Source organism: Pristiophorus japonicus, chromosome 1 (genome assembly GCF_044704955.1).
Source record: "Pristiophorus japonicus isolate sPriJap1 chromosome 1, sPriJap1.hap1, whole genome shotgun sequence".
NCBI classification, from domain to species: domain Eukaryota; kingdom Metazoa; phylum Chordata; class Chondrichthyes; family Pristiophoridae; genus Pristiophorus; species Pristiophorus japonicus.
Window position 1 is genome coordinate 218,026,826 of NC_091977.1, and position 13,129 is coordinate 218,039,954.

The 13,129-nt window shown below is 44.6% G+C and overlaps 1 protein-coding gene across 1 annotated transcript in view; it reads right to left on the bottom strand.

The window, feature by feature from the left end:
* LOC139260510 (ADAMTS-like protein 1) overlaps positions 1-13,129 on the bottom strand; it is a 456,828-nt gene that overhangs the window by 135,541 nt on the left and 308,158 nt on the right. The window contains exons 18-19 of the mRNA XM_070877021.1: positions 11,365-11,518; positions 5,647-6,784 (exon numbers count right to left, since the gene is read on the bottom strand). Coding sequence (XP_070733122.1) covers positions 5,647-6,784; positions 11,365-11,518 — 1,292 coding nt within the window. The remainder of the gene's footprint in view (positions 1-5,646; positions 6,785-11,364; positions 11,519-13,129) is intronic.

A 13,129-nucleotide genomic window follows, 5' to 3' on the forward strand; every position in this document is an offset into this window, starting at 1 on the left:
TCACTCCTAGACACCGTCAGTGGGGTGGGTGATGAGGTAAAGGGTCTGTCAGGAGAAGTAACAACACTCTCACGAGAAATGGGAACACTGTCCAGGAACATGAGGGAGGGAATGTCTCAGGCAGCAGATATCATGTTGGTGTAAATGAGGGAGGGAATGTTGCAGGTAGTTGAGACACTGTCAAGGCACAGGAGGGAGAAACATAGAAACATAGAAACTAGGTGCAGGAGTAGGCCATTCGGCCCTTCGAGCCTGTACCACCATTCAATAAGATCATGGCTGATCATTCACCTCAGTACCCCTTTCCTGCTTTCTCTCCATTCCCATTGATCCCTTTAGCCATAAGGGCCATATCTAACTCCCTTTTGAATATATCTAACGAACTGGCCTCAACAACTTTCTGCGGCAGAGAATTCCACAGGTTAACAACTCTGAGTGAAGAAGTTTCTCCTCATCTCGGTCCTAAATGGCTTACCCCTTATCTTTAGACTGTGACCCCTGGTTCTGGACATCCCCAGTATCGGGAATGTTCTTCCTGCCTCTAACCTGTCCAATCCCATTAGAATTTTATATGTTTCTATGAGATCCCCTCTCATTCTTCTGAACTCCAGTGAATACAGGCCCAGTCGATCCAGTCTCTCCTCATATGTCAGTCCTGCCATCCCGGGAATCAGTCTGGTGAAACTTTGCTGCACTCCCTCAATAGCAAGAATTACTCCCTCAGATTAGGAGACCAAAACTGAACACAATATTCCATGTGAGGCCTCACCAAGGCCCTGTACAACTGCAGTAAGACCTCCCTGCTCCCATACTCAAATCCCCTAGCTATGAAGGCCAACATGCCATTTGCCTTCTTCACCGCCTGCTGTTTCTGTATGCCAACTTTCAATGACTGATGTACCATGACACCTAGGTCTCGTAGCACCTCCCCTTTTCCTAATCTGTCACCATTCAGATAATATTCTGCCTTCCTGTTTTTGCCAACAAAGTGGATAACCTCACATTTATCCACATTATACTGCATCTGCCATGCGTTTGCCCACTCACCTAACCTGTCCAAGTCACCCTGCAGCCTCTTAGCATCTTCCTCACAGCTCACACCACCACCCAGCTTAGCGTCATCTGCAAACTTGGAGATATTACACTCAATTCCTTCGTCTAAATCATTGATGTATATTGTAAAGAGCTGGCATCCCAGCACCGAACCTACGGTACCCCACTAGTCACTGCCTGCCATTCTGAAAAGCACCCGTTTATTCCTACTCTTGGCTTCCTGTCTGCCAACCAGCTCTCTATCCATGTCAATACATTACCCCCAATACCATGTGCTTTAATTTTGCACACTAATCTCTTGTGTGGGACCTTGTTAAAAGCCTTTCAAAAGTCCAAATACACCACATCCACTGGTTCTCCCTTGTCCACTCTACTAGTTACATCCTCAAAAATTTTTAGAAGATTTGTCAAGCATGATTTCCCTTTCATAAATCCATGCTGACTTGGACTGATCCTATCACTGCTTTCCAAATGCGCTGCTATTTCATCTTTAATAATTGATTCCAACATTTTCCCTACTACCGATGTCAGGCTAACCGGTCTATAATTCAGGTAGTTGAGACACCTTCGACGCACATGAGTGAGGGAATGTTGCAGGTAGTGGACACACTGTTGCTCATCATGGGGGAGGGCATCTCACAGGTAGCTGAGACACTGTCGACGAACATGAGGGAGGGAATGTTGCAGGTAGTTGAAACACTGTCAGTGATCATGAGGGAGGGAATGTCTGAGTTTGCTGCTGCAATAAGGGAGCACGCCCAGACCCCGTGCTAATTGACCAAATCAACTGCCACTCCCACTCCAATCCCCAGCTTCTGAAGAGGCCCAAGCCAGGCTTTCTACATTACTAGCTGCTCCCCCCGCCACCCGCCCCCCCCATTAATAAATGTGCTTTACCCGAGATGTTCAAAAGAATAAGCATGATACCAACCCAAGAAACGCTGTGCCACCGCCTGTGGGCAGGGGTGGAGTCAACAAGACCAAGCTCAGCAGGCGGTCTTAGAATAAGGTGGAGGAGAGATGGGTGCAGCCTTTCTTTGTTGCTGTTATTGTTGTTGTTATTATTATTGTTGTTACTGTTGTAACTGTTCTCAAATCAAAAGTTTTTTGTAAGTTATGTAAATTTTCAAGTTTAAAAGTTTGTAAGTGATGTTAAAGTTTGTACGTGATCTTAACTGAAAACTTTAATGATTGATACAAGAATATTTTAATAAAAGTTAACTACAAACAAATGTTTGTTAAACTTTTGAATAAAATATATTTTAAATTATAACTGAATAATTTCCATTATTTGTTCCATTATTAACACATCTTTTGAAGTAAAGAAGAATCATTTCCATTATTTGTTCCATTAACACAACACAACATTACGGAACACGTCTACACATTAAACATGTTCCATTTGGAATAGTTGCCGCTGAGCCTTCAGGCAGCAAAGCGTTCATGGATGAGCTGCTGGTGCAAGGCTCGAGCAACCATTAAAGGGACATGATGGCCCGCCCTCCTCTACCATCGTGCTCCGGTTTCAGGTCTTGCATGTCTTCCTTGTCATCATCCTCGTCGTCATCTGCATCTTTTCCCTTATTATCAACCATTCTCACCTCAGGGGGTCTTCTGCTACAAGTTGCTGCTGCCTCATGATGGCTAAGTTATGCAGCATGCATCACACAACAGTGAACTGACTGACAATCTCAGGGGAGTATTGCAAGTAGCCTCCGGAATGGTCCAGGCATCGGAAATGCAGTTTCAAGATGCCAATGGTCCTCTCTCTTATGCTGCGTGTCGCAATGTGCGACATGTTGTATTCCCAGTCAGCTTCCATCCGGGTTACACGTAGGGGCGTCATGAGCCAGGTAGCGTGGCCGTACCCTTTGTCTCCCAGTAGCCAGCTCTGCCCTTCTGGCTGCTGCTGAAACATGGCAGATACAGCACTTTCATGAAGGATGAACGCATCATGGGTGCGCCTAGGGCATCTTGTATCAACTGACATGATGTGATGCATGTCGTCACACACAAGTTGCACATTAACAGAGTGGAAGCCTTTTCTCTTCCTGAACATCTCGGAATCCTCCAAAGGTGCTAGCAAGTCGACGTGGGTACAATCAATGCAGCCCTGTACCTCAGAGAAGCCAGCAATCCTGGAGAATTCCACAACCCTGTCACGCATTGCCTGGACGGTCATGGGGAACTTTATGTAGTCATTCCTCCGGGCATATAATGCAGCAGTCACCTGCTGAATGCAGATATGTGTTGCATGTTGAGAAATGGCGCACACATCCCCAGTTGTGGCCCGGAACAATCCAGCTGTAACCTTCACTTCAACTGACAATGCAGTCCTCCTGATGCTTCGAGGTTGCAGGTCTGCTTTTATAACTCACAGATCTCAGTTACAACTTCTTTGCGGAAATGCAGCCTTCTGACACAGTCTGCATCAGTCAGGTGCAGGTATGAAAGCCTGTCTCGATATATCCGATGTGGGTAAGGCCTCCTGCCTATTATGCCATGTGCTCTGAGGTTCCTCATGTGATGATGTTGAATCAATTGTCTCCTCTGCAGCACCATCATGCAGAAGGCTTGCACGAGGTATGGCATTGTCAATATTGCCCCGATGATTAAATTATACCTTTGTAAGAAGCTCAAAACAGCAAGCAGGATACGCTTCTTTGTTGTCTCTCTCCCAAAGGTCGACACCCTAGACTGGACCACACCCAGGTCTGAGCATGCGCAATGGGCTTGGTTAGATTGGGAAACACTTCCCCGCCGGGCTTCATTTGATGCTGCTTGCTGCATAGTGGCATAGTGTAAGGCTTCTCATGCCTTCAGTTCTGCTTCCACACTGCCCCACCCCCACCCCTGGCTTCTTTTGAAGCTGAGCCCGAGCAAGGGACCGATTCTGCCGGCCGACACTCCGAAACTTGAGCCCGGTTTGGAGACATTCGGTGGTGGCGTGGCACTTTAAAAAAAATCCAAACTTAAAGAATTTCATGAAACTTCCATTTTCTGAGTTTCGTGTTGGAAATATTTAAGCTTGATGATGCATATTTATGTGTTCTCCCTCCAGGACTTTGCCTAAAAACAATGGTTCCTTTCTGCGCCAATTTTTTGATGTGCGCTGGTTTTTCTTAAGTGCCCAGAAGATTTTTTAGGAGTGGTCACATACGCCATCCAAGGAGAACTGTAAGTTGGCCAAACTTGCATAATTGTGAAAAACTGGCGCAGACATCAGCTTACGCCTCCATGATGCAAAAACAAAATGAAGCTAAAAAATTCATAACTAACTGAGTTACGCTGGCGCATAGTCTTTGGGGAAACTTGGATTTTAAAATTTAGGCTAAAAAAAGCCGCTTGCACCAAAAAGACGGTGCAAATGACTAGGGAAAATTGAGCCCATAGGTCTGTACACAAAAGGAAATGCTACAATGATTGAATGGTCAGTTTTGTCTCTTGATTTTTTTGATTGTTTTAAATCCTTGGGACACTGGTGATGACTTATTTTGGATTACCTACTTCCTTAGGCCAACAAGTTATCTTGCCATGCACTTGGACCACCTGGGAAAATGTTATAAGTCTGACCTAATTGCTCCAACCAGATGACCAGGACACATGTCAATGTTCCACCCTTCTCCTGGTTTGAAACCAGGTTTCAGTCAAAGGGCAAACTGTCGCACACGTGCCTTCCAGCTCCAGATGGGCAGTGAAGCACGAGCAGGTATGTGCAACGTGTAAACACAAAATAATATATAGCAAAAATTAAAATATCAAATACAGGCAAGAAATAATGTTAAAAGTTAAAATAGAGAAAATAGAGAGTGTGAATAGGGAAGAAAAGCAGAATACCGACAGAATAGAAGTACAGTTAAGCCACTTAAATGAATAACTGATTAAATAACTGATTAAATATTTAAGAGAATTCCAAAAGTATGGAGCTATTAATTTCAGCGTTGTGCTGACTCACTAAAGACCAGGATTGTGCAACCCTCTTTTACCAATCAATGCATTGAGTCCTTTTGACAAGTGTTTTTGTCCAGGTATGAAAATTGCCCAGCAGGCAACTCAATAATGTCTCACATTGTGACAAACCAACAATGTGACAAATGCTTTTGTTTAGATGGGAAAACTATCTCATCAGGTGCCAGTGCTCAAGTTTTGTGAGTGTTCTACAGGCAAGAGGACACTGTTAATTCACTAATTGATTAACTGTTTTTAAAAATGGCTAACCGTTAAATACTGCGCAGTATTGCTAGATGTGATTAAAATTATTTGGCAAAATCATTATTCATTCAACAGTTTTGCACTGTATTAGGATTTTTTGAAAATGTTATTACTAGTACAATAATATTACACTAAAAACTCACTCCGAACATCTGAGTAGTGTTATTACTGTAATGTCAGGAGATGATTCAGGCCCACAACATGGGAACTGAACCATTAGAAATATCACTAGCTCAGGGAGTACAGAATTCATTGGCATTGTTAGTGTCTGAGAGTTTGAATACATGTGTGAAGGGGATGGGCAGTGATGACTGCTTCAACATATTTACTGAGAAGCAATGAACCAACCACTACACACATAATGAATAAAAATGATCTTACCTATAGCTGTATTTCAACATTTGGCCATTCTTTGTCCAGCTAATGACAGGTTTTGGGTTTCCCTCCGCTTCACACCTCAGCACCAATGTATGTGTCCAGTGAGCCAGCAGCACTGTGTGGCCCACATCGGCAATGATCTCTGCTGACAGAGGTAACACTTTGTCATTGGTCTTCTGCAGTATTACCGGTGCCTTGAATGAGTCTTTAGATGCATGAATTGATTCCTTCGGATTGGACCAATCCACTGAGGATAATCTTGGTACTCCATGACCATCGATAGTGATTTTATGGAAAGAAAGTTCTACTGAACTGGTATCTGTGTTTCTCTCCTCATGTTTCAGTTTGGATTCATTGGCATCTGGTTGCCACTTAGAAATCTCAGCAACTAACTGGGCAATAATATGGGTAGCATAAACATCCTTCAGATCATCAGGCTGCCGTGATATGGCCCTGCTAACTTCATCCAGCCTCTCCTCATCTATTACATAGGTTAATGGAATGGTAGATTCCATGCTGGCGTCCTCTGCAGAAGTGAAGTCCTTTTCTGTGGACTCCTGTGACTCCCTTGAATCTAGACTCTCTCGAGACCAATCTTTTATCTCAAGGAGTTTAAGAATAATTCCATCATACTGACTATGGTTATTTATGAAGAATCGATTTTTGTCTGACTTGCTACCATTCATCCTCAAACCTGGTAGGTATTTGTCCTTTGGACTGACTGCTTCATTTGAGATTCCTTTCCCAATAGCTTCTTCCTGTTTACTGGACGATGGTGACTCAATCAGTTTATTGTTGCTTCCAATTATTTTGATAACAAAATTATCATGCACAGGTCCTGCTACACATGTATAGGTACCTATATTTACTGGCTTCAGTCGGTTTATTTTGATATAACCAAAATTAGTGACTGTCACGTGGGAAGAGCTCGATAAATGTTTTCCATCTTTCTCCCATGTTATCATCGATTTACGGAATCTTCTAACAGGACACCTGATGACCACTGATGTTTTGGGAAGCAGATATGCCAGTCCACCAGTGGTGAACTGGAGTTTTCTTTCTTTCCTTAATTGGACATATACTTTTCGAAGACTGAGTATATGAGGTCCTTGTTGGTGCTTGTATTCCTTTCTGTTCAATCCTACAGCCAAACAACAGACATTCAAAGCAAATTAAATTTGAGCAGAAAAACACTGGATATTTTTGTCCAAAGATTTACTGGTTTGAATGATTTAGACACAGGGCCGCCATGGCTGCATTTAGAGACAAGTAGAAACAATGGATCAGAGATACAGAGTGAAGCTTGACTCTCCCCGATAAGTGTTTTTCTAAACCAGGTGTATACAGCTGGATATCAACGGGTTTGACATGCGGACTTAACAGAAACATAGAAACATAGAAAATAGGTGCAGGAATAGGCCATTCGGCTCTTCGAGCCTGCATCACCATTCAATAAGATCATGGCTGATCATTCACCTCAGTAACCCTTTCCTGCTTTCTCTCCATACCCCTTGATCCCTTTAGCCATAAGGGCCACATCTAACTCCCTCTTGAATATATCCAACGCTGGCATCAACAACTCTCTGCGGTAGAGAATTCCAGAAGTTAACAACTCTCTGAGTGAAGAAGTTTCTCCTCATCTCAGCCCTAAATGGCTTACCCCTTATCCTTAGAATGTGGTACCTGGTTCTGCACTTCCCCAACATCGGGAACATTCTTCCTGCATCTAACCTATCCAGTCCCGTCAGAATTTTATATGTTTCTATGAGATCCCCTCTCATCCTTCCAAACTCCAGTGAATACAGGCCCAGTCGATCCTGTCTCTCCTCATATGTCAGTCCTGCCATCCCGGAAATCAGTCTGGTGAACTTTCGCTGCACTCCCTCAATAGCAAGAACATTCTTCCTCAGATTAGGAGACCAAAACTGAACACAATATTCCAGATGAGGCCTCACCAAGGCCCTGTACAACTGCAGTAAGACCTCCCTGCTCCCATACTCAAATCCCCTAGCTATGAAGGCCAACTTACCATGTGACTCCTTCACCGCCTGCTGTACCTGCATGCCAACTTTCAATGACTGATATACCATGACACCCAGGTCTCGTTGCACCTCCCCTTTTCCTAATCTGCCGTCATTAAGATAATATTCTGTCTTCGTGTTTTTGCCACCAGAGTGGATAACTTCACATTTATCCACATTTACTGCATTTGCCCACTCACCTAACCTGTCCAAGTCACCCTACAGCCTCTTAGCTTCCTCCTCACAGCTCACACCGCCACCCAGCTTAGTGTCATCTGCAAACTTGGAGATATTACACTCAATTCCTTCATCTAAATCATTAATGTATATTGTAAATAGCTGGGGTCCCAGCACTGAGCCCTGCGGCACCCCACTAGTCACTGCCTGCCATTCTGAAAAGGACCCGTTTATCCCGACTCTCTGCTTCCTGTCTGCCAACCAGTTCTCTATCCACGTCAGTACATTACCCCCAATTCCATGTGCTTTAATTTTCCACACCAATCTCTTGTGTGGGACCTTGTCAAAAGCCTTTTGAAAGTCCAAATACAACACTTCCACTAGTTCTCCCTTGTCCACTCTACTAGTTACATCGTCAAAAAATTCCAGAAGATTTGTCAAGCGTGATTTCCCTTTCATAAATCCATGCTGACTTGGACCGATCCTGTCACTGCTTTCCAAATGCGCTGCTATTTCATCTTTAATAATTGATTCCAACATTTTCCCCACTACCGATGTCAGGCTAACCAGTTACCCATTTTCTCTCTCCCTCCTTTTTTAAAAAGTGGGGTTACATTAGCTACCCTCCAGTCCATAGGAACTGATCCAGAGTCGATAGACTGTTGGAAAATGACCACCAGTCCATCCACTATTTCTAGGGCCACTTCCTTAAGTATTCTGGGATGCAGACTATCAGTCCCCGGGGATTTATCGGCCTTCAATCCCATCAATTTCCCTAACACAATTTCCCACCTAATAAGGATTTCCTTCAGTTCCTCCTTCTCACTAGACCCTCGGTCCCCTAGTATTTCCCGAAGATTATTTGTGTCTTCCTTCGTGAAGACAGAACCAAAGTATTTGTTCAACTGGTCTGCCATTTCTTTGTTCCCCATTATAAATTCACCTGAATCTGACTGCAAGAGACCTACGTTTCTCTTCCTAATCTTTTTCTCTTCACATATCTATAGAAGCTTTTGCAATCAGTTTTTATGTTCCCAGCAAGCTTCCTTTCATACTCTATTTTTCCCTTCCTAATTAAACCCTTTGACCTCCTCTGCTGAATTCTAAATTTCTCCCAGTCCTCAGGTTTGCTGCTTTTCCTGACCAATTTATATGCCTCTTCCTTGGATTTAACCCGATCCTTAATTTCTCTTGTTAGCCATGGTTGAGCCACCTTCCCCGTTTTATTTTTACTCCAGACAGGAATGTACAATTGTTGAAGTTCATCCATTGTGATCTTTAAATGTCTGCCATTGCCTATCCACCGTCAACCCTTTAAGCATCCTTTGCTAGTCTATTCCAGCCAATTCACGTCTCATACCATCGAAGTTACCTTTCCTTAAGTTCAGGACTCTAGTCTCTGAATTAACTGTGTCACTCTCCATCTTAATAAAGAATTCTACCATATTATGGTCACTCTTACCCAAGGGGCCTCGCACAACAAGACTGCTAATTAGTCCTTTCTTATTACACATCACCCAGTCTAGGATGGCCAGTCCTCAATATATTGGTCTAGAAACCCATCCCTAATACACTCCAGGAAATCCTCCTCCACTATATTGCTACCAGTTTGGCGAGCCCAATCTGTACGTAGATTAAAGTCGCCCATGATAACTGCTGTACCTTTATTGCACGCATCCCTAATTTCTTGTTTGATTCTGTCCCCAACCTCACTACCACGGCCATGCCAGAGAGCAGTACTCTGCTGTAGACTACACCAGGGTGAGTGCTGCTGTATGAAAGATTTGAGCGACTGCTTCCCATGTGGAACTAGTGAGTTTCTAAATCAAGTTAACCCTACTCTTTAGTTTCTTCCCAAGGTTCTGGAGATGCTGTCTGTATGACAGGGGACGACCAAGCGTGACTCCTAACACCTGTTAAAGGACCCTTCTGAGAAATGAGTCAGGTCTCCCCACTCAGGGTCCTGCAGTAGCTGCTCCCCTCCCCCGGCCCCTGCCAACCAAAGATAAGAACATAATTTTTTTTTTAAGAAACTGCTTCCTGTGGATCCAGGAGAAGCCCAAGTACTCGGCATCCCAGCGGAGTCCGAACAGCCCCCCACCCCATAGCACATTCCCACCCACCCCAGCCCACTCCCCCCCCCAGTTCGCTCTGCCCCCCCCAGAGCCCGCTCCATTCCCCCCATAGCCCACTCCACTCCTCCAGCCCACTCCCTTCCCCCCATAGCTCACTCACATTCCCCCCCCCATAGCTAGCTCCCACCCCCCCATAGCCTGTTCCTATCCCTCATAACTCGCTCCCACCCCCCTTCCATAGCCCGTTCCAATCCACCTCCCATAGCCTGCATTACCCCCCCCATAGCCTGCTCCCACCCTCTGCATAGCCCGCACCCCTCCAAAGCCTACTTACTCCCTCCCATATCCTGCTCCCACCCCCCCCGATAGTCTGCACCCACCCCCCCTATAACCTTCTCCAACCCCCCTTCCATAGCCCCTTCCAACCCCCCTCCCATAGCCCGCACTCCCCTGCCGTAGCCCATTCCGACCCCCCACAGCTCGCTCTCACCCCTCATTGCCCACTCAGAACCCCAAATAGCCCACCCCAAACCCCTCCTCCCATAGCCTGCTCCCCCCCAGAACTTACCCAAGGGCCGCTCCAGTCAGGCAGCTGGCCTGACTGAGCCTGGAGCAAGCAAGGAGTCATGATAAAACCCCTGCCCAGTAGCCCACTCCAAACCCCCTCCTCACCCCCATAGCCCACTTCTACTCCCCCCTCCTAACAGCTCACCCCGATTATTCAGATAAGCCCCGAGGACCATTTGGCAGCTATTCTCAGGTCTCTTGCTTTGGGCGTGTGCTGCCTCCACAGCCTGAAACTAGGCCCGAACACGGGACTAATTTCAATTGCACCCTGTCAGATAATTGACAGTGGGTTCAAACAGCCAGGTGTGAGTGCAAAAACACTTGTACTCATGGGAACAACAGACAACATGCATAGACTGTCATATACGCGTGGAGAATCTAAAGCTGCATGACAAGGCAGCGCACAGACATATTGAGTATGGTGAAAGGAAAAATTGATATATTTGGTATCTCCAACTGACCAATCCAAAAATAATATTGATGGCGGTCACAAAATAATTTATAGCCTAGACCGTGTTGTCTCTGGGCTGAACGAATGAAAACTGAGGTGGTTCAATGGTAAATAAAGATTTTAAAATGATGCTTGGTCATGAATATTAAAATGGCTGTGAAATCATAACAGTAATGTTGACGCTTGTTTAGGTTAAGTTGAAACAAATAAACAATTGAATGCTTTTGGTACACATGTTCTTGGAATTTTTATCTTCTGTCACATATAAAACTACTGCCGAAAGTTATCACATTTACAACTATCTCAAAAACATCCTTGTATTTTAAAACTGAAAATATCAAATTGCTATTATCCATTATTTCTGTTTATAAATTTAAATGCAATGTTTAAATCATTCTAAAAAGGCAAAATATGAAATGATTGAACTTACTGGCACAAGGTGTGAAGGAGCACAGTCTGAGCATTGGCGGGCGAGGCAGATTGGAACAATCTGAGATGTTTCGAGTGTTGGAAATACCATCTCTGCCCATTTTCCTGCAAACCACATCACGTCTCTGAGTACCTTCCCCACAAGTTGTGGAACACTAGTCACATGGATAAAGGGCAGTTCTCAGTTATATTATCAATAAAAACAAACAGTCTGTAGCCTGCAGGAAGTATTTGCAGACTGAGTTAGTGCATCGTGGCTGGTACACCTCGATGAGCAATGATTAGAAAAGCTATTAACATTAAAATCAGATTTTCAAATAGGGCTTTAAAACTCTTGGGCATGGTGCCGATAGTTATGCTGGCATGGAATCTGCTGGTGTTCTCCAGCGCTCATCCTACCGGAGCAGGAAGGGTCTGGGCGAGGCCATCTCATTGATATGGGACGTACCTGCCTGCCTGCCTGCCATGGTGAGGCACATTGTCCAGCCCCTCCAGTATCCAAGCCATCTCCCCTTCAGCCTCCTGTGCTAGGGGGACAATTGAATAAAAGTTCTGATCATTTCTTCAGGCTGTTTCCTTAGTACATCAGATACCCACTCAGACCTGAGGCTGCACAGGCCTTTTCCAAAGAAATAATTATAACTGCTAACAAACACTTACAAAAGAGAAATATATATATGCGCAAATATATCATTCGTAATGATTTAAATAATCTCACGTGGCACCAGAATGATGAGTTGATCATCACTCCCATTTAGTGATTGTCATTAGCACCTGAACCTCTTAAATTATAATGATACAAACTTAAAATAGATTAGTTTCTGATGTAAAAACATGTCACCAACAACCCTTCAAATATAAACAAAGTAAATTGTTTGAATTCTTCATACAATCGCAGGTGTGCTACTTTAGTAGACGTTTTAAGTATACATATATCAAATAGATGCAATTCATAACAACGTTAAATAGGATGTATGATGCAATCATGGTTACAGAATGCCTGAATCCCAATGAGAACAATACTGAGCATTCTACAGATTAAACAGAGCAAATATGGTCAGATCTTACATGACAATGGTTCATCTGCATGCTATCTTCTCTCCTGGGTGTCAGCCATGGAAAAGTGGGTAGCACTCTAGCCTGAGTCAGAAGGCCAAGGGTTTGAGTCCTACTCCAGAGACCTAAGCACCATAATCTAGGCTGACACTCCCAGTGCAGTATCAGGAGAGCACTGACTGTCGGAGGGGCAGTTCTGAGGAAGTGCTGCACTTTCGGAGAAGCAGTACTGAGTGAATGCAGCACTGTTGGAAGTGCAGCACGGAGAGAGCGCTGTCCTGTCAGAGGGGTAGTACTGAGGGAGTGCTGCTCTGGCAGAGGGGCAGTACTGAGGGAGCGCCACACTGTCGGAGGTGCAGTACTGAGGGAGTATCGCACTGTTGAAGCTGCTGTCTTTCAGACCAGATAAACCGAGACCCCATCGACGCTCTCAGGAGAACATAAAAGATTTCCTGGAGCTATCTGAAGAAGATCAGGAGAGTTCACCCAGTGTCCTGGACAATATTTATCCCCTAATCAACATCACTAAAACAGTTTATCTGGCCATTATCTCATGGCCTCCTCTCCCTCCAATCTGGGCACCAGCACTGATAAGTTTCGGCCTCTGCTGAGACCTACAGTGGCAGCAAGTCCTTCCATCTTCAGGGCTCTTTTATTCCTTTAAGGTTTTTCACTGCCTCTTTGGGTAATGCAGTGGTGTGCCCACTGAA